The 21,587-nt window shown below is 46.6% G+C and overlaps 1 protein-coding gene across 5 annotated transcripts in view; it reads left to right on the top strand.

Annotated features, from left to right (window-relative positions):
* Nucleotides 1-5,260: 5,260 nt before the first annotated feature.
* LOC123366570 (putative deoxyribonuclease tatdn3-A) overlaps nucleotides 5,261-21,587 on the top strand; it is a 30,145-nt gene continuing 13,818 nt past the window's right edge. Inside the window, exons 1-4 of one of the 5 annotated variants that reach the window (XM_045010163.1) lie at nucleotides 5,261-5,369; nucleotides 10,608-10,640; nucleotides 17,973-18,046; nucleotides 20,093-20,174. In XM_045010163.1, coding sequence (XP_044866098.1) covers nucleotides 5,367-5,369; nucleotides 10,608-10,640; nucleotides 17,973-18,046; nucleotides 20,093-20,174 — 192 coding nt within the window. In that variant the 5' untranslated portion in view covers nucleotides 5,261-5,366. Of the gene's footprint in view, nucleotides 5,370-5,611; nucleotides 5,781-10,607; nucleotides 10,641-17,972; nucleotides 18,047-20,092; nucleotides 20,175-21,587 lie in introns of those variants that run through there. The other 4 variants (XM_045010164.1, XM_045010165.1, XM_045010162.1 and 1 more) reach the window with 4 other exon arrangements.

Raw genomic sequence — 21,587 nt, 5'->3', positions numbered from 1 at the left:
GTTATGAGTATGATGCGATCTGTCTTATATCTTGTTACCCATTCATCCTTCCGGTATCTGGTCCAGATATAGATTCATATTAGTTGCCTAAATAAATATGGAAGAAGGGTCTCTCTCATATTGGTGAATTAATATTATAGCTGCCTGACTTAACTAAACACTATGTAAAATCTTGGCCCTATTGAAGTCAATGGCCAAACTCCCATAAACTTCAACAGGCCCAGGATGTCATCCCAATAGTTAGAGAAATTATCTTCATAGTACTCTAATCATTACTCCTAAGGCCCGGCCGAGTAAGGGGTTAGAATGTGAGGTCTCTGTGGAGTTACTGTGTTAAAACAAGGCAGCGAGTGAGAATCTGTTCTCTGTCTATAGCCACTATAAACTTCTACACCAGAGCTGGACCTGACTTGAACCAAAACCCTGTATCTGAATGCTCCAAACTCTGGCAAGTTCAAATCTGCATCCCAGTGTTGTGGTCTGGACCCATGTATCAAATGTTTGTACTGTTTTAAAACCTAAGACTTGTCTACAGGGTGTGTCCATTTGAAATGGACATTAACACAATCAGGGCCAGCTCCAGACCCCAGCGCGCCAAGCGCGCGCTTGGGGCGGCGTCTCGCGGGAGGGCGGCAGGCGGCTCCAGTGGACCTCACGCAGGCACGCCTGCGGATGCTCCACCGGAGCCGCGGGACCAGCGGACCCTCTGCAGGCACGTCTGCGGGAGGTCCACCGGAGCCGCAGGACCGGCAACCGCCAGAGCGCCCCCCGCGGCATGCCACCCTGCTTGGGGCGGCGCAAATCCTAGAGCTGCCCCTGCACACAATAGGGGACTTTTTTAGCATATGCCAGCAAGGTCCAGATGGGCCAGTTAATGTGTGACATGCTCGTGTGTGCATTAGAATTTACACCCCTCTAATGTGGACTAATACACCCTGAAGACAAGTCAAATCTTGTCTCCCTTAATATATACAGGTTTTTTAACTGCCTTTTTAAAAATTATTCTTCTGGAAGATCTCTTACAAAACATGGTTCTGAAGTCCTATTTGACATCCTTGGCTTTTTGTGACCCACTAATGGATGTCAGATTGACAAATTGTAGTCATGGTGCCAATGGAGTAGAGACAGCCTGTTGTCTTTCAAGTCTGTAGAAGTGTTGCTGTTTGTTGTTCAGTGAGAGAAGGATTGAGCCCTAAGAAAGATAAAATGTAAACAGCCTATTTCCAGGTCATGTGGAAGGTAACTGCTGTCCACCTTAAGTGCTTGTTTTCCCTCACATTTTCATCCCTATGATTACTTTCTGCATCACCCTTGGGGGAGGTTAGCTTTACTTGTTTCTCAGATAGTGGCAATGTTAAGGTAAGTTGCACCTAATTAGCTTATCAAGTTAAGAAAACGTCTGTCTTTTTCTGTCTTCAGAAAACACCTGAATTTGAATCATTCATATATATATTACAATGTGTATTATGGTTTTAAAAGATAGGAAATAGAAGGAAGAACTGCAAATACATTTGGGTCTTAAGGATCATTAATGACATAGAGCCACCTGCATGCACAGCTTCTGTAACCAGGATTTTCTGGGCATGGATCAAGGGTAGTGTATAGCTCAAGATACGTCTAGGGAACTTTGAAATAGATGTACGCTACCTATTGCTGATTTGTCAGTTTCCATTTTTTGCTTCTGTTCAGACCATGGACTTAGACCTGCTTAAATGGTTAAGAGCAAACCCTCAACTTAAAAGCTGTGCCTCAGTGTGCAAATATTTTATCTCCTGTTATTACAAGTAACACCAATATGATCATTGGAAAAGATTAGAGACAGACTTTTTCTCTGTTTTGTCCAGTGTGTTTGTTTTGTTAGTTTGACTGCATTTTATGGATAATCAATTTCCTTCGTCTAGACAGACCCTGATCCCACAAACCAGTTCACACAGGTGCCCTCTTGGTCTGTGTTGCATGGAGAATCATTGGCTTCAGTGGAGCTACATGCAGGTGCTGGGGTCTGCTCTTAAGGCTCTGATTGCAGAATCAAGGCATTAGTCAGTTTCTTCTGCTATTTACATGGGTCTTTGCCCTCTTGCTGAGTGGAAGAACATAGATTATCCTCTTTGTTGATATAGGTGACTGCAAAACCCCAGATTGACACAAGGCCTTGAGGGCAGGGGTTGTAACTGCAACTGGTGTAAATACGGTTTATTTATTTTTTAAGTTGGCTACATTTAAGTTGAGGGTGGCCCATTAGGTACCTCCAGACCATTGCCATTGAAACTGACCTTAGGCAATGGTGAACCCCCTCAACTTCCATTGAACTGGGTGGATGTCGAGGGCCTACACAATTGGGCCTTTTATTAATGGAGCATCTGAAAACAAGACTTTAGAAATTATTAACAATTTTTAACCATCCTTAATGGGATGAAATTTCATTTAACATTTTAAACAAACATGTTTTTGAGGTAATTGTAAAAACAAACAACAACAGCCTCCCCTCTCCTGTCTTTGTATGTTTTCCTATAGATATGTAAGCATGTGGGTGAGGGTGGAGACCCACCATTTAATTCACCTTCTGTGCAGTGCTGTATGCACTTACACACATGATAAATATCCTACATTTGATGTCATTACAGTCCAATGTTGCAAACAAATGTCAGTAAATGTTTGAAGGAGTGGGCCCTATGTGTTCTCAGATAGCTAACTTCAGACTTCATTACACTTACAATGACAGGCAATATAGAAGAACTGGGAATGGGACATTGACAATAAACTAAAAATTCACCAAGTCTGCTAGTGTCTAAGCAGAGAGCAACACATAAAAACATCTTAGTTAAGGAATGGTCAATTATATTTTCAAATTCATCCAGGGTTGATTAGCTCGTGTTATTTTTAGTCATATAAAAGGATTTTTTAAAATTTTATAACACTTTGAAATAATTGCAGACTTTACATGGTGGACTGTGTCTACACACATGTTGTAATGATACAGTATAATTAAAGTGATATAACTCCCCCTCAGTGTGCATGCAGTTATACCAGTACAAAAGTGCCTAATGTGTGTGGAAAGGGGAATAAGCCTGTGGATTGCCACGGACTCGCAGGGGCGAAAGAAAAATGCAGGCCTGTTATTTACCAGGCTGCACGTGGCAACAGACTATATTGGTAAGGGATGCAAGGAGAGTGTGGGTCACGATGCAAACTGCAGACACACACACATACACTAAACTTAATCAATTTAAAAGTTTTATTGGGGATAATTACAAGGGGTAAGGGAGCAGTGGATGATTAGCTAATAGAGTTAATAAAACTTAAAACACACAATGACTAAAATATCTACTAACAATATTTATAAACAAAGATGCAGCATTTAGTAATGACTGATACTTACAAATACAAACCAATGCATAACGACCGGCAAACGTAGAAGCTCTGTTTGAAACACGTGAGCTGAGAGAGAGGCTTCGAGGTGATCAGGCTCGGTTACAGGTATACACAGGACACACGGGTATACACAGGATACACGGGTATACACAGGATTCGTTTTTCTTTCTCCTCTCCCTGCCTGCACATGGCAGGCAGGCCATAAAGTACCCACTATGACATCATAGAAGTGTCATAGGGGACGGGGCCCAAAACCTGTTTGTGTTCGTTTCTGATTGGCACAAGCAAAGTTTACACCATGTAGGGGAGCAGGTGCCTTAAAGTCTGGCTTCGCCCCCAAAAGGTGAGGAAATGCATATTGTTTTAGAATGCGTTCAACACTGAATGACAAAAGAAGAGGCCAGGGAAATACCGGTATGGGCAAGTTTTACAGGATGCAGACAGGAACTCATCTCAACAAAGCCATACTGGTAAAATGCACCTTGTATAACTGCAGCCACAATACGGATTGCACCAATTAAACTAGTCTAGTTAAAAAAAGTTTACTCCAAGGGCCCTGGTATAAAAACTGCGTACAACAGGCCTTACTCTAACAAGAAAGATTTTATTTTAAAAAGCCACAAGAAAAAAGGGTAAAGTTAAATATAAACAAAGAATAAAACACTCAACACATCGCTGTAGGCGATACTGAAAAGATAGCATGACATCAAATTACACAAGCTGCAGAGTTCTATGGGCCCATGGTGCCTGGGCACCAGGAATGTTCCTAGCCCAGGGCAGGCTCCTGGGCCTGGTCTCTCCCTCGGCCCCGCATTCTGCCCCCAGGTGCTCCCTCCCATGCATCCCCCGGGCGATTTAAAACAGCCCTGGGGCCCCCACCCACCATTGGTGGTGTAGTGGGGCTGAACAGTTTCTGCCTGCTCACTTCATGTGGCTGTTGGCCCCTCTCTATAGCCCCTGTGTGGGGTGGGTCTGTGTCTATGCATGCTACTCCTGCCCCAAGCACCCCTGTGGCCAGTAGGAAGCTGTGGGGGCAATACCTGGGGGTAGCAGTGCATGAAGGCCCCCCCAGCCCACCCTGCCTAGGAGCCCCAGGTAAGTGCCACACTCCCCCAACCCCTCCCAGAGCCTGCCCCCCTCTTTCCCACACCCCCTCCTGTCCCCAATCTCCCTCCCAGAGCCTGCCCCCCTCTTTCCCACACCCCCTCCTGTCCCCAATCTCCCTCCCAGAGCCTGCACCCCTCAACCCCTTCTCCTGCACCTCCACCCCAGAGCCTGCACTCCGACCTCCTGCCCCAGCCCAGAGCCTGCACCCAGCACCCAAACTCCCTCCCAGAGCCTGCACCCTCTCCCTCTGCACCTCCTCCCATCCCCAAACTCCCTCCCAGAGCCTGCACCCACACTCCCTTCTCCTGCACTCCCACTCTCTGCCCCAGCCTGGTGCCTGTACTCAAATTCCCTCCCAGAGCCCAACCTCTCACCCCTTCTGCACCCAACCTCCCTCCCAGAGCCTACCCCAATCCCCTGCCCCAGCCCAGGGCCTGTACCCCAGACCTCCTCCCCCCACCCAAACTCCCTCCCAGAGCCTTAGGCAGGTGGGGGCTGATTCTGGGCACCACCAAAATTTCTACAGGCTGGGCCCTGATCCTGCAAAGGCTTTAGTATGTCTATAAATATTCACCAATGGTCTCACTAATGCTAACAGGTCACCGCCCATGAGCATAGGTATGCACAGGTTTAAGGGTTTGCAGGACTAAGGCTGTAATTATTAGACCCTATAAAACGCAGAAGAAATTGCTAATTCTACAGCTGTGGGTATAAAAGAAACGTGTAGTCTACTCAAAATCTTCAGCTTCCATCGTTTGACTGAGAAGATTACAACAAGATTCGCTGCTTCTGGACGTTCCTAGCCTCATCGAAACTGATTGTTGTAAGAAACGTGATTTCTAAACGGCCACTGTCCCTTTAAACACATTTCGCTGAGGCTTCAGTAAATGGTAATCGTTTGGAAAGAGACTCCGGGGGGAGACACAACAGCGCTCTCCCCGCAACCCCCATCGTCCCGTTTGTAAACACTCCTGTAGTGCAGAGCTGGGGCTGGAACGTCCTGCCTTGATGCTGCAAAGCTGCACGCACGTGTGCGTGTACGTGTGTGTGTGTGTGGAGTTAGATCTCGCCAGACTCGAGCTCCCTGCGCACTGTAGCTGGGCGGCTTGGCAGTGTGGAAGTGGGAGGGGTTGTATTCGCTGCCCTGGGAAGAGCGATAGCCTCTTTCTGCTGTCTGTCAGAGTCGTGGGAGGAGGAGCCCAGGCCTTGCCGCCTCAGGGTGCCTTCTGCAGCCTTTGCATATGGAGAAGGGCTGGTTCATCGATTGCCACTGCCACCTCACAGCCGAGGAGTTCAGGCAGGTAGGACTGAAGGCTGCAGTCAGCAGATGCACTCTGTACACAGGCCCTATGCTGGGGCTGTTGTTATTGGATTTACAGCCCTGGGTATGCGAAGTATTATTGCAACAACAGCTGTTTCCAGGCTAGTGACTGAATTCCCTCTACCTGCTTGTAGTCACAGAGCCTGGAGTATGCTCTGTAGAAGCTCCTGATCCCATTAGAGTCAGTGGCAGAACCCCCATTTATAGCACAGCGGTGGTGGATACACTTCAGGGATTAGGAGCAGGATTCCTTGTACTCTGCTCTGCAGTTTATAAACTTGTTTGTGAGACAAGGTGGGTGAGGTAATAGCTTTTATTAGACCAATTTCCCTTGGTGAGCAAGACAAGCTTTCAAGCTACACAGAGCTCTTCCTCCGGTCTTGCTTGTGTCATGACGCTGGTGTGATCGCAAGATGGTGACACTTTAGGAGTCTGAAATAACTCATGGGATGGTGCAATTGCTTCCAGGGGGCTGTGTGGCCCTAACTAAATCCAGACAGTCCTGTAGAGTGTGGGATATGTGATAAACCCAAAAGAGCCATCCAGGCTGGGCTAAAATAGGAAGGGTAGGCGTGCCTTTCTAGGTTAACATTAAACACAAACAGCTAAAACCAGACATTTTGAAAACTTGTTACACAAGTGCAGTCTCCCAAGGTATATCCAGTAGAACCTCAGAGTTACAAATACCCTGCCAATGGAGGTTGTTCATAACTTGGAAATGTCTGTAACCCTGAACAGAATGTTATGGTTGGTCTTTCAAAAGTTTACAACTGAACATTGACTTGATACAGTTTTGAAACTTTACTATGCAGAAGAAATTTGCAGTTTTTAACTATCTTAATTTAAATGAAACAAGCACAGAAAGTTTCCTTACCTTGTCAAATATATGTTTTTAAACTTTCCCTTTATATTTTTAGTAGTTTACGTTTAATACTAGTGTACTGTACTGGGCTTTAAAAAAAATGTTTGCTGCTGCCTGATTGCATACTTCCAGTTCCAAATGAGGTGTGTGGTTGACCGGTCAGTTGATAATTCTGGTGTTTGTAACTCTGAGGTTCTACTCTATGCCAATACACAAGATCTGATAACTAATGTAGCAGATACAATTAGCTGTGTGTCTGATGAAGAATAAAATAACCTGGCAATTGTCATTCTCCCCAATGACCAGAATATTAAAAACTGTGTCATGGCATGAATGACCTGACACTCCCAAGGACAAAGTAAATACATATATATGATGCATCCATTGTGCAATCTAGGTCCCATTGAAATAGAAGTATGATAAGGAAGAAATGATTACACCTAGCCTTTTAGTTAATCTTTTTAGTCTGTTTCTCATGTCTGCTACATCCTCTATGGGGGAACCACAGTCTGTGCTTGCAGGGGATGAACTTGGTGCGCTAACATGAATGTCATATCATTGTGCAATTATACTTAACTCTGAAAAAGCATTGTGTTAACCTGAAAATTGCTGCTGCCATTAGAGAGAGAGAGAGAGAGAGGTATGTGTGTGTGTGTGTGTGTGTCAGACACCAAGCTAGAACGTGCAATGGTTTGGTAGTCACTGCTGTGTCCCTGTATTAAAAGGATCACTGCCTAAGTGGCTACAGAATTAACCAAATAGAGGGAGAATCTGGGCCTCTCCTTCCTTTGCTTGTCAGTGATGCTACTAGCATTAGGGCTCTTGCTTTGGAAGGCTGAAGTAATTGAGGTGGGTGTTCCTTGAAGAAATAGTGTTCTTTAAACAAGCCAGGCAAGCAAATCTCATGAAACAGTACACCCACTGTGACGGGGTGCAACCTGGAATTAGGGTACCACTGAGCCCTCTGTCTTACCAAACTAGGCTCCCTCTCACACTATGGTGCTGTGATTAGCTGCAAATCTCTTCAGGTACTGCACTTAACACAGACATCCACAGGCAGGATACACCCACTGGGTTACATGAATGCTTTCACCAGCCACTCATGAACCAACAATAGAGAGGCTCAAGCCAATTCCCCACAGCTCCCCAGCCTAGGACCCCAGAGCTGTACCGTCTTGCCCTGGTGAGAAGCCTGACCAGTGCCCCTCCCTCAGTGTGGAAAGGACATGCCCCAGTTTTTGTTCCTGAGCAGATTCCCCAAGTACTTCAAGCAAAACACATTGTTTAGGTAAAGTATAAAACAGATTTATTAACTACAGAAAGGTAGATTTTAAGTGATTATAAGTAGTAAGCGCACAGATCAAAATTGGTTACCTAAGAAATAAAAAGTAAAATTGCAATCTGAGTTCTGTAAACTAGATAGGATTTGAATCAAGCAGTGTCTCACCTTGATAGACAATGCAAGTAGGTCTCAGATCTTCCATACACAGGCTGGAAATCCTCTTCAGCCTGGGACCACTTCCCCAGTTCAGTCTTTGTTCTCCAGATGTGTTTCCAGGTGTTAAGTTGTGGGGGGAATGAGGACAAATGATGTCACTTCCCTTCCTTTTTAGGTTCTTCCAGCTTTCTGGAAAGATCTTTTGCTATGGTGAGTGAAGTAGTATCCATTGTCTGTGGTGCTCCCTTGGAGAGGTCTCCACTGTATACAGTTCTTGGGGTAGTCCTTGTGAGTGTATATTCCCCTTCATGGGTCATCATCATTATCTGGCTGCCCCATTGTTGTACCTGAAAGGCTGGTTGTGGGTATTCCCAACATTACAACATCCTTCAGTAACACACATGGCAAACTTCATAACTTCACATACAATGAGAGCACACACAATCCAACTGGATATTGATTTTCAACAGATCAAGACTTACCATGATACCTCACAAGGTATACTTTGTAGAAAACATAACAATTATATCACTGTGGTAAATATGGGGGTGCCAGAGTGTTGCTTTGGGGTACAGAGTGTCACCCCCCATAATAGTTGATGTTCTCTGTAGCTGAATCAGAACTCAGCTCCAGTACCTCCATTTGAATTTCTGCACTCAGGACTACACATTGGCTGCCCCAGACTCCTTCTAGTGTGAGATTAGGATTTGAAATGCCCCAGAATCTAAGCAAGATAATGCACAAAAGTGTTGGGGGAAGTACTAGGGGTCAGGGGCCAGCACTAGGGGTCAGGGGCCAGCACAGATGTAGCTGGGTTCCATGTTTAGCTCCCAAGAAGATTGGGAGAGGAAGGGAGGATGTCTGTGCTGTCTGAAGACCTGGCTTCTTTTCCTGGCTCTGCCACCAAATTCTTGTGAAATAATAAAATAACAATGATGAGGCTTTGCACTCATCAAGCACCTTCCACCCCAGGACTCAAAAATATTTTACAATTATTAATAATTTAGTTTTACAACCCCTCTGTCAGCTAGGCAAACTTTGTCATTGACATTTTATGTATGGGGAACTGAGTCCATGGCAATGTTTAAACGACTTACCCAAAGTGATGCAGGAAGTCTGTGACAGAGCCACTAATGAACCTTCGATGTCCTGAGTCCCAGCCTGGTGTCTTCAACACAAGGCCATCCTGTGACATGGCACCCCATGTTCTTCACAGAGATATGATTATGATATGATTATGGAATAATGTATTTTATGCAAGATAAGTCATGTGAGTTGTCACTGGAAAGGTTATGATTTACTGAATATGATTATCTCATTTGTCTGCATGTATCATTTTCATATCTGAAGTTAGGAATATTGACTATGTATCTGTATTACAAATGTGTTTACACTTGGGGAATGCCTGCTAGGCAAAAGGCTCTCGGTCTAGATGGCTGGCTGGGAAGGGCCCATTCAGGTTAATGAGCCATTAGGAGAAAACAATAGGCCTTGGAAGAAGTGTATCTCCCATTTGGGGAGCCTTCCTGAGGATGCTGCAGACAGCCTCCAACTCATGGCTGCAGTGACACTACAGGGACATGTGACCAGGTCACCTGGTGCTGGACTCCATCTTGGAATATCAGTGTTTTTTCCACTGACTAGTGTGGGAACCAAGCTTTGAAACAAAGGGTTCCCACCATATGCAAAGGCTGTTTAAGGCAGGGGAGTGACATCATCGAGGTTCTTCACTGACTCCCCACCCAAAGAGACACCTGGAAACACCTGAGGAACAAAGACTGAACTGGGGGAAGTGCTGGACCCAGGCTAAAGGGAGTTTAGCCTTAGCCTGGGGGATTCAAAGCTATAAGCAAATGCAGCTTGCCCTTTAAGAATCTGCAGCCTGCTGGTATCCTCACTTAGGGTGAGGATATGAATAGCAAATCCTCATCTGTGTAGTTTATTAAGCTTAGATTGCATTTTTGTTTATTTTCTAGGAGATCTGTTTGCTATGCCTTAGATTTTAAGTGATTATATCTTTTTTAGTTACTAAACTTGGTTTTGCTTTGTCTAAAACCAGTGTGTGGGAGTCATAACTTGGGGCAGAAAGCTGTTGTATATTCTTCGCCACACTGAGGGAGGGGGCAAATTTCCTGAGCTTACGCTGTACAGTTCCTTGTGCAGTGCAAGATGGTATAATTTTGGGTATATACCCCAGAGCAGGGTGCGTGCCTGCGTAGCTGAAAAGTTCCTTAGCTAGAGCCTTCCCATACAGAGCTGATCACAGCATCTGCATATAACTGCAGCTGCGTGTGTCCCTATCTGTATGTGTGCTGGTGAAAGTGCAGGCTGGTCACAGCAGTACAGTGTAAAGGGAGTCCAGGTAGGTGGGTTGGGGGGGTGGCTCAGTGATACCTCAGTCCCAGGGGGCACCCCAGGGGGGAACCCGTTACATATCCCTCACTTAAATGTAACAAAATCAGGTCTCTCAGTGCTTTTCATGATAACTGATTATATGTGTCTTGCAGGACATAAATGATGTGATTGAAAAATCAAGAAAGGTTAGTGACTTATTTTAAATTATTACCTTTTCCCTACCAGAATTCCTCATTCATTACTCAGGGCATTATTAGGATTTATTTATTATGTATTACAGGAGCACCTTGAAGCCTCAACTAGATTAGTGCCCCATTGTGCTAGGTTCTATATACGCCTGTAGTAAAAGATATCTCCTGTGCCAAAAAGCTTACAATTGTAGGCCCCGATCCTGCAGTATAATCAATGGGATTCTACACAGCTGCAGAGGGCTGCAGATATAGCAGGAGCAGGACCGTAGGTCAAGACAAAATGTAACTTGTGGGTAAAGCAAGCAGGCAGGTGATGGCATGGGGATGGGGCAGCACTAACATGAGCATGTTAGGCCTGGTCTACACTAGTCTGTTTCGGAATTAGCCAAATTAATTAAAAAAAAAAAGGGGGTTCCATCCACATGACCAAACCCTTTAAATCGAAAAAGCCGGCTCTTTAATCCAGTTTCTGTACTCCACCTTGGCAAGTGGAGTAGCGCTTAAATCGAGATCCCAGATTTAAGGTATTGAGGACTCAATTCGATGTTATTGGCCTCTGGGAGCTATCCCAGAATGCTCCCTTGTGACCGCTCTGGACAACACTCTCAACTCCAATGCACTAGCCAGGTGGGCAGGAAAAGCCCTGGGAACTTTTGACTTTAATTTCCTGTTTGGTCACCATCAGCACAGGTGACCATCAGCATAGTCCACCATCGCAAGAGATCACGCCGTCCCGGATTCGCAGGTACTGCATATACTGCTGGATAACGCGCGAGGTATTTACGATGGTCAAAACTGCAGCGGAGATCTGAGCGGGCTCCATGCTTGCCGCACTATGACACCTGTGTGGGTAATCCTGGAAAAAGGGCATGAAACGAGCTGTTCGGTTCAAGATGGCCAATAAAAGGCGGCAAATGATTGTCTTCTGTAGCTTTCATGGAGTCGGGAAGCTCGTTAGAGCTGCAAGAGTGGGAGAGCAGAGTTTGTGGCGGAAACGTGAGCAGAGTTTGTGGCGGAAGCTGTGTGGCTCTGTTCACGATGGCCAAAAAAAGGCGGGAAATGGTTAGACGAAAGAGTAGATAGAAAGACAAGAGGACATGCGAGGTGGATTCATAGTACCAGGAGACAGGCGGTGCAACATGCTGCACCATCTGTTGGTAGTGTGGCGTCTGCCGTAACTTTCACGGAGGGAGGAGCGAGTGACGACACACACCCAGAAACACTCGCGAGAATGTGTTTGCCTTATCATGCACTGGGAGCTTAATCCACAATTCCAATGGGCGGCAGAGACTGCGGGAACTGTGGGATAGCTTCCCACATTGCACCACTCCGACATTTGATGTTAGCCTCGGTACTGTGGACGCACTCTGCCGAATTCATGCACTTTAGTGGGGACATACAACACCGAATGTATAAAATCACTTCTGAAAATTCGAATAAAATAAGTTTGAATTAATTTTGTACTGTAGACGTACCCTTAGACAATCTGTAGGCACAGTTTGTAAGTATAGAAGTTTTTTGATCTGTTTGTGTTAGTGGAGCCAAATGAGCAGATTAGTATGTACTTTACACTTGTGCATATGACTTGCCCACTGAACTTTATTCCATCTTGCCACACCTCCCACTAATGCGCAGAAAGGGTCATTAGAAGGGCTAGGGAGGAAGTTTGAATTGCAGTGTCTTGGCTGACTGTCATCATCAGTAATCCCATCCCATCCAGCTGGACCAGTTTGATTGCTTGACTCAAATTGGACAAGACTGCGGTAATACTGAGTGGTGAAGCAACTGAAAGGCGTGGGAGGTGGGTGTGTGTGTGAAGCAACTGGAAGGATTAGCATAGATCGTTTGGGCTCCCCAAATTCTGGGTGCAGGAACAGCAGTCAAGAGTGCTTTTTTCTATCAGGGCTTGGGAGAGGGGCCTGCCATCAGGGTGTTCTCATTAAGGGGCCCTTGTCTCTGGAGCTTGCTTTCTTCCTTGGTCCAACAGAGCTTTGGGGTTTATCTTCACTACCATGTTAAATCAGCCATCACTGCATTGATGCAGCAGTGTTGATTTAGCGCATCTGGTGAAGATGCGCTAACTTGATGGAAGAGCGTCTCCCATTGACTAAGGCCTTGTCTACACTACAAGACTATTTCGAATCAACTTAGTTCGAATTTGTGGATTCGACCTTATGAAGTCGAATTTGTGTATCCATACTAAATACACTAATTCGAATTTCTGAGTCCACATTCACGGGGCCAGCGTCGACTTTGGAAGCGGTGCACTGTGGGAAGCTATCCCACAGTTCCCACAGTCCCCGCTGCCCATTGGAATGCTGGGTAGAGCCCCCAATGCCTGCTGGGGGAAAAAATGTGTCGAGGGTGGTTCTGGGTAACTGTCATTATTGAACCGTCACTCCCGCCCTCTCTCCTTGAAAGCGCCTGCGGGAAATCTGTTCGCGCCCTTCTCTGGTCGGTTACAGCTCGGACGCCACAGCACTGCGAGCATGGAGCCCGCTGCGATCATCGCTGCACTTATGGCCGTTGTCAACTCCTCGCACCTTATCGTCCACCTCTTCCACAGTCAGCTGCTGAGAAATCGGGCGAGGAGGCTCCGGCAGCGCGGTGAGGACAGGAATTCACAGAGTGGCGCAGACCTCTCACAAAGCAGGTTACGCCGCGCCGTGGAGATCATGGTGGCAATGGGTCAAGTTCATGGTGTGGAACGGCGATTCTGGGCCCGGGAAACAAGCACGGACTGGTGGGACCGCATAGTGCTGCAGGTCTGGAATGAATCACAGTGGCTGCGAAACTTCAGGATGCGTAAGGGCACTTTCCTTGAACTCTGTGACTTGCTGGCCCCTGCCCTGAAGCGCCAGGACACCCGGATGCGAGCAGCCCTGAGTGTGCAGAAGCAAGTGGCCATAGCCCTCTGGAAACTTGCAACGCCAGACAGCTACCGGTCAGTAGCGAACCACTTTGGCGTGGGCAAATCTACCGTGGGGGTTGCTGTGATTCAAGTAGCCCACGCAATCGTTGAGCAACTGCTCTCAAAGGTAGTGACTCTGGGAAACGTCCAGGTCGTCATAGATGGCTTCGCCGCGATGGGATTCCCAAACTGCGGTGGGGCTATAGATGGGACTCACATCCCTATCCTGGCACCGGCCCACCAGGCCAGCGAGTACATTAACCGAAAGGGCTACTTTTCAATGGTGCTGCAAGCACTGGTGGACCATAGGGGACGTTTTACCAACATCTTCGTCGGGTGGGCGGGCAAGGTTCATGACGCGCGTGTGTTCAGGAACTCTGGTCTGTTTAAACGCCTCCAGGCAGGAACTTTCTTCCCGGACCACAAAATAACGGTTGGGGATGTGCAGATGCCTACAGTGATCCTCGGGGACCCAGCCTACCCGCTAATGCCCTGGCTCATGAAGCCCTATACAGGCGCCTTGGACAGAGAGAAGGAACTCTTCAACTACCGGCTGAGCAAGTGCAGAATGGTGGTGGAGTGTGCTTTCGGACGTCTCAAGGGGAGATGGCGGAGCTTACTGACTCGCTCGGACATCAGCGAAAAGAATATCCCCGTAGTTATTGCTGCTTGCTGTGTGCTACACAATCTCTGTGAGAGCAAGGGCGAGACCTTTTTGTCCGGATGGGAGGTTGAGGCAAATCGCCTGGCTGCAGTTTACGCTCAGCCAGACACCCGTGCCGAGAGAATATCCCAGCGGGAAGCGCTGTGTATCCGGGAGGCTTTGAAAGCAAGTTTCCTCGGAGAGCAGGGTAACCTATGACTCTCCACTTGCTTTCAAGAGAAACTGACCCTGGGCCTGTGTCTGTATGTGTCGATTTCGATCTGCGGTTACATACCCCGTTCTCCAAGTTTCCCCCACTTCCAAAGCACGTTTTAAAGCAAATTAATTGTAACAGTCATTATTAATAAATCTTTGTTTTACTTTGCATTTCTGTTCAGGTGTTGAAACATGGACGCATACTGTGCTGGGCACGGTGTGCACTGATGTACAGACCGCTTGTTCCATAGAGGAATGACATCCTCCTGCTCCTACATAGGTCTCTGGGGTGGGGGACGGTTGCAAGTGGTTGTGCATGAAGGGGAGGCTTTGCAGGAACGGGTGGGTTGCAGGAAGGGGCGAGTGGTGCCGTCTTTGGATAGGGATTTGGATGCAGGCTCTGGGCTGCGGGTTTGGGCGTAGGAAGGGGTGAGGGGTGTGGGGGAAGGGTGAGTATCTGTCCGTGGATGAGGGCTCTTGTTGGGGCTCAGGGCAGCAGAGAGGATCGCGCCTACGGTGGAAGTGCATGGTAAGGGCAGCATGCCTTAACATTAGGGGGTGGCAGGCGCTAGGACCATGGACAAGTGTACACATCACAGAATGACCCGGGGCAGCATACACCACACAGAGTGACCCTGGTGACTACTGACTGCAGTCTGTGTGTGCCCTGCAGTTGATCCTGCCCCCGATAGTCTGTACCCTGCTAATGTAGGCTATCCCGTGCAATTATAAATCCCCTGCCCCCCCTCCCTACATACACAGTCTTCTGACACGAAAGACGTGACGGAAAGAGTGAACAACAGCAAACAGCTTTTATTAATCTACTACATAGTGCGGTGATGAAACTTGGATTTGGGACTGGGTGATCCTGTAAGGGAAGCGCTTCTCCACAGTTATAGCGTCAGAGGTGTGTGGTACATTAGCGCTCAGCTGTGGTGCAGTGACAGTTCTCACGGCCCCTACCGCCCCTCCGTCTTGTAATTTTCGGTCCTGCAGAACATCAACAAGGCGCCGGAGCGTGTCCGTTTGCTCCCTCATTAGCCCAAGCAGCGTTTGAGTCGCCTGCTGGTCTTCCTGCTGCCACCTGTCCTCCCGTTCGCTCTGTGAGCGCTGCTGCTGAGAGAGGGTCTCCCTCCACTGGCTCTACTGGGCTGCCTCGGCTCTGGAGCATGCCATCAGTTCCGCGAACATCTCGTCCCGAGTCTTTTTCTTTCGCCGCCTAATCTGAGCCAGCCTCTGCGAGGGGGATGCCGGGGCAGTCCGGGAAAGAGCAGAAGCTGTGTGATGGGAAACAGTAAGTGATTTCCTTGAACAGATACATGTTTGCGAACAGTGAACACAGTCTAGTCAGTTTCTCTGAACAAGACCATACAGGGCACCAAGTCTCACGAGATCTCGGGACAAGTTCGAGATTTCGGAATACGCTCTCATTGGCGGCGCCATTGCACAGGAGACAAAGCGGGGAGAGACAGCTGAATCCGTCTTGCAGACAGTCCTGGTAAGCCTTAAAGTAGATCATGCTTATCAGGTAGTGGATAGCTGTGCTCTCCTGCTAAAGGCAATCTGGAAAGCAGAAAGGCTGAGCCTTTTCCAGCACCTCCCGCCAGTGCACGGGGAAGATCAATGTATGCTTGTTCTCTCTAGCCTCCAGCACGTGGCTGTTAAGCGAGGGTCGTTGTTATGCAACCTAATTTTAAACCATTAACAATAGTAACAATACACTAATTGCCCTACTTAGATGCAGCCTGTCCAGAACGACATCACCCTGAGGCGGGTCACTCGGAGTCAGAGAGAGCGGATGCTAATGGAAGCCCTGCACAGACCAGGACCATATGCAGCAATGCTGGTGGAGGCGATGATTCCTCTCTACATTAGGATGTCCTGGCGCGGAAGAGTGTGCTTCCATGGAGCACCGAATAAGGCACCTCTCCCCAGGAACCTCCTGCGGAGGCTTTTCGAGCAGCTCTCTGAGAGCTTTGTTGAACTGTCACAAGAGGATTATTGTTCAATCCCTATATGTGTGGACCTACTATTTATATAGTTTGACATTTAAAATTTTGTATATAGTATTTCTATTTTTTCTATACATGTTTTTTAAAAAATAAAAGTTTCCATGTTTATAGCACTTACCGCCTGATCCTTCCCCTGATTCTGAGTCCGGGTTAACGGGCGGGGACGGTTGGTAGGGGATCTCTGTGAGGGTGATGAAGAGATCCTGGCTGTCAGGGCAAGCGGTATTGTGTTCGCTGTCGCCTGCGCCGTCCTCCACAAACCCTTCCTCATCTTCCCCATCGGCGAACATCGCCGAGGAACTGTCCAGGTACACTATGCCATCCTCAGAGTCCACGGTCACTGGTGGGGCAGTGGTGGCAGACCCACCGAGAATGGCATGCAGTGCCTCGTAGAAGCGGCATGTCTGGGGAAGGGCTCCGGAGCGTCCGTTTGCCGCTCTGACTTTTTGGTAACCTTGTCTCAGGTCCTTGACTTTCACGCGGCACTGCATCGCATCCCGGCTGTATCCTTTGTCTATCATGGCTTTGGAGACCTTCTCGAAGGTCTTTGCATTCCGCTTGTTGGAGCGCAGCTCCGAGAGCACAGACTCCTCGCCCCACACAGCGATCAGATCCATGATTTCCCGGTCAGTCCATGCTGGGGACCTCTTTCTATTCTTGGATTGCCCGGACTCCTCTACTGGAGAGCTCTGCATCGTTGCAGGTGCTGCGGAGCTCGCCCCGATGTCCAACCAGGACGTCAGATTCAAAGTGCCCAGACAGGAAAAGGAATTCAAATTTTCCCGGGTTGTTTCCTGTGTGGCTGGTCAGAGCATCCAAGCTCGGACTGCTGTCCAGAGCGTCAACAGAGTGGTGCAGTGTGGGATAGCTCCCGGAGCTACTAAGTTCGATTAGCATCCACACCTAGCCTAATTCGAGCTAGCCATGTCGAATTTAGCGTTACTCCACCTGTCGGGGTGGAGTACCAAATTCGAACTAAGGAGCCCTCTAGTTCGAATTAAATGGCTTCCTGGTGTGGACGGTTGAGCGGTTAGTTCGAATTAACGCTGCTAAATTCGACTTAAAGTCCTAGTGTAGACCAGGCCATAGTGTGGTGTAGACATAACTTTAAGTCAATGTAAGTTATGTCGCTTGGGGGTGATTTTTTCACACCCCTAGCAACTTAACTTACATTGACTTAAGCGGTAGTTTAGACAAGCCCCAAATCTGTGGAACTTCAGGGCAAATTAAGGATTAGCTCTTCCCTCAGGATTTTGAGATGGGGATGGACTAGGAGGGGCAGAGAGGCAGTGTGGCTAATATATTGTTCAATCCTGCATAGTTGAATAGATGAGAAGTCATTTATTTTGGTAGTACTTTACTTTTTTCCTCAACTCATTTAATAATGTATTTAACTAAAGTGAGTTTAGTGAACGTGCTCCTAGAACAGTTCTTAGCTAGGTCCTTTATAAACTGAAACACGTACATAAAACAGGAGGGAAGTGTAACATTCACCAGTAAGAAATACAGTTGTTTTTTTTTTAATTTGTTTTTCTTCAATCCAGGCTGGAGTTCAAGCCTTTGTTTCCGTTACAGAGCAGCAAAGTGAATTTGAGGAGGTTATTGATCTAGCAGAAAGGTTTGTTATTTCACTGCATGCTTTGTGTCAGTACAAAGACATCTTTTAGATCAAAGAAATAATACCCTACTTAACACTTGCCATAGCACTTGTCATATCTAGATCTCCAGATTCTGGTGACTGGGTCTCGTTATCTTCATTTTACTGATAGAAAAACTGAAACACAGAGAGATTAATTGAATTGGCCATGATCATACTGTTGGGCCTGGTTCTTCACTGCCTCGGACTCTGCATAGTCATTTACATGTGTGCATAGTCAGTGTAAGTCTACTGTTCTGATCTGGTAGCATTTCACACTCACTTGGTGCACGTGTAAATGACAACACAGGGAGCTAGGGTAGTGGGGAATCAGGGCTAGTGATTCCATCCCAGAGCCAAGGATAAAACCCATGCCCACGAACTCACAGTCCTGTGCCCTAGCAACTGGGTTATAGGGATCTCTCTGCATAAGGTCTTGGGAATGGCATTCTTAGAATCAAGTGCAACTTTTGTGCATCTCATTTAAAAAAGAATATCTAGATTACAGGGTGAGTACCGGGGAAGGCAATGAGAACGAATCATGGCCTTGCGTGTGTGTCTGCTGACGAATATGTAAACATGTTTAGCCTGAAAAAGAAGAAACAAAGAGGTGATCTTGTAATGGTCATCAGGTGTCTAAAGGTGTATGAGGATGCGGGAGATGACCCCTTCACCCCTCCAAGGTAGCAGCTTGTTTCGAAGTTGTAACATTTGGGCTAGATATTATGAAGGTGTCATCACATAGAGTTGCCGAAGTGTGGAATGTCAGCCATATGATGAGTGAGGTAATGGCTAAAGGAGTTTAAGGCAAAATTGACTATATACTTGCAATTAAGAATATACTGTACAGGACTTTCCCTGGGAGCTGCACACATGCATATAAGAGCAGGATTTTGCCTTTAATTGGAGGGGTATGTGCTGAATAGCAAGCTGTTTCTGTTGTGAGGCGGGGAATGGACCATATACCCTATTAAGGTGAGAACCTAAAATCAAGATACATTTATTCTTCCATGAGTGCTTTGTGGGGAGAGGAGGTAACATGTCTAAATTATCTCCTCTTCTAAGGGAGAATGGACTGCAATATGGCCTCTTTAAACAGGGCTACTGCATACAAATGAGCCTGAGGGTTGTTTTTGACTTACCACAGCAGAGAGCTGGAGAACTGGAACAGGCTAACAAAGAGTATATTTTGCTTTATAAAAATAGTGTGTGCGCATGTGTGTGGGGGAGAGAGAGAGATGTTGACTTTACAGGCAATTGTAGGCAAAGGGTGAGATTGTATTTTTCTTTGTTTTTAAAAAAAAGCAAAATGTAAAACATGGAAATATCAAGAGATCAAATATTCATTGTTAAACATTATTGATCACCTGCATATTTGTGAGAGTGTGCAAAGGAGCAGCCCTGGAGACATCTGTTTCCCCTAAGAATGGGCAAAGCATGGGGGTGGCATTGTAGATGCCTTTATGCTGCCTCACCAAAGTGCCTCAGCCCCACCTTGTCTACACACACAAGTTGTACCATTCTGATTATACTGTTATAGTCAAAGTGGTGCAGCCCCACAAGGGTGGATGTATTTGTGTGGGTATGAAGTAGCTTTATACCACTACAGCTGTTCTCATACATGAAGGGGAATAAGCGCTACTGGTATAAGGCACTTTTATATCAGTGTAACTATGTCCACAGTAGGGATTGTCTGGCATCATGGTATCACTAACTAATCACACTCCTAACTCACATAGTTATACCAGTACAAAAATATGTGCAGACAGGCCTTTGAGAGACCATCTCTAGTGGTGAAAGGGTATTTCAGTCTTCCCGATCTGTTCAGTCCTTGGTGTTTCTGCTAAGAATGACAACTCAATGCTGATTGTGACGTGTGTTCCCTGAGCGAGGACACCTCTCTGCTAGAAACTTGGCTGTAACCGCTAACTTATTCCCCACAAGTGATCAAACAGCCACTGGATGATGTTACTGTCACTGCTGAGCTAGATGTTTTAATCCCATTGATGTGTTTTCCCCCTCCTAAAGGTATCCAGAGTCTGTCATGGCATGTTTTGGGATTCATCCGATTCAGGGCAGTGCAGATGGACATCGCAGTGTTACTGTTCAGGTGACTTGCCTAGCTTCCCATGCCTTTATTTTGCTAAATCAAATGAATTTCTTCATGTGGGTATTATTTGTAACTCCACTTACGTAGCTCTTCAAGTCTCTAGAGCAGAAATCTGCCACGGTAGCAGCTTTGTCTACAGCTGTCACATGGGTGAATATGGACACTTCTCTTCTGTGCCCAACTTTAATAAAGATAATGTAATTATCACCAATTTATTGGGGGAAAAAACTGGCTAGTGTGTATGTCTAATGCTGCTCTCTGTTGGATCTGCTCATCTGTGCATCAAAGGCCCTACTTAGTTAACAGCTGGAGGGAACTCTCCTTTAAGTAGTAAGGATCTGTCCTTTCAGAGCAGGAAGGTTGGAGTTCCTTCCCTGTGAAGTTTGGAGTGCCCTTGCTGTGCAACATAGTGACAGCTATGAAGTCATGGCTGGCCACAAAGTTATTACAATTTTTTGTATTTTGCCTTTTTGAAGATGAAGCAACAAGTAAGAAAATGAGCAAATATGGTGAGATCTTGGAAACGTTAGGTGCAGGACTTGAAGCAGATGATAAGCTATTTAAGGAGACTTCATAAAATAAATGTGTCCTGCCTTGATTTTTATCCTATTTTCCTTCCTTGGTGAATAACTTAGTGCAGCTAAGATTTTGTCATGGAGGTCACAGAAGTCTCTGGATCCATGACTTCCAGAGACCTTCGTGATATTTTCCACTTCAGCGCTGGGGCAGCAGGGCTGGAGCTGTCAGTTGTAAGGGGCCCCACAGCTCTCAGCTGTTGCTGGTGGCAGGCCCCCCTACAGCTCCAAGGCACCAGGCAGCGGGGAGAACCCTGGAACCCAAGCAGCGGTGGGTGCTGGACCCTCCTTTGTCCCCATTTTGTCAGTTATTTTTAGTAAAAGTCAGGGACAGGTCATGGGCAATAAACAAAAATCCACAGAAGCCTGTGACCTGCCTGTGACTTTTACTAAAAATAACTGTGACAAAAGCTTAGCCTTATGCATAAGCCATCAGTGCAGCACCTTGTCAATAGACATTAAGGCAGTTCCTTCCATGGCCTCCAGAGGGTGGTGTGTGATCATGATGGTCATAGTTCCCCTGTGCAGTGCAGTCTTAGCCATGTCTGTCACAAAGGTGCTGTAGTGCGCAGTGTGTCCACGTGGGAAGTTTCTGTGGGGCATCCAGGGTGGATTTGATTTAAATCACTAGTCAGGAATATTCGGTTTAATCATGGTTTTCTACATAAAAGTGCATACTTGTTGGTTGTTATAACCTTAGCACATATTCTTCATAACTCAGAGATCGATGTAGGTTTCATTTTTAGAAGGTACACACTATACATTTTTAAGCAGTGATTTATTTTGAAAACTTTTCAGATTAGTTTCACAGCTATATCAGAAAATGAACAACAAGGAG

This window comes from Mauremys mutica, chromosome 3, assembly GCF_020497125.1.
Source record: "Mauremys mutica isolate MM-2020 ecotype Southern chromosome 3, ASM2049712v1, whole genome shotgun sequence".
In the NCBI taxonomy this organism is placed as follows: domain Eukaryota; kingdom Metazoa; phylum Chordata; order Testudines; family Geoemydidae; genus Mauremys; species Mauremys mutica.
This window is presented reverse-complemented; position numbering and strand designations above follow the sequence as displayed.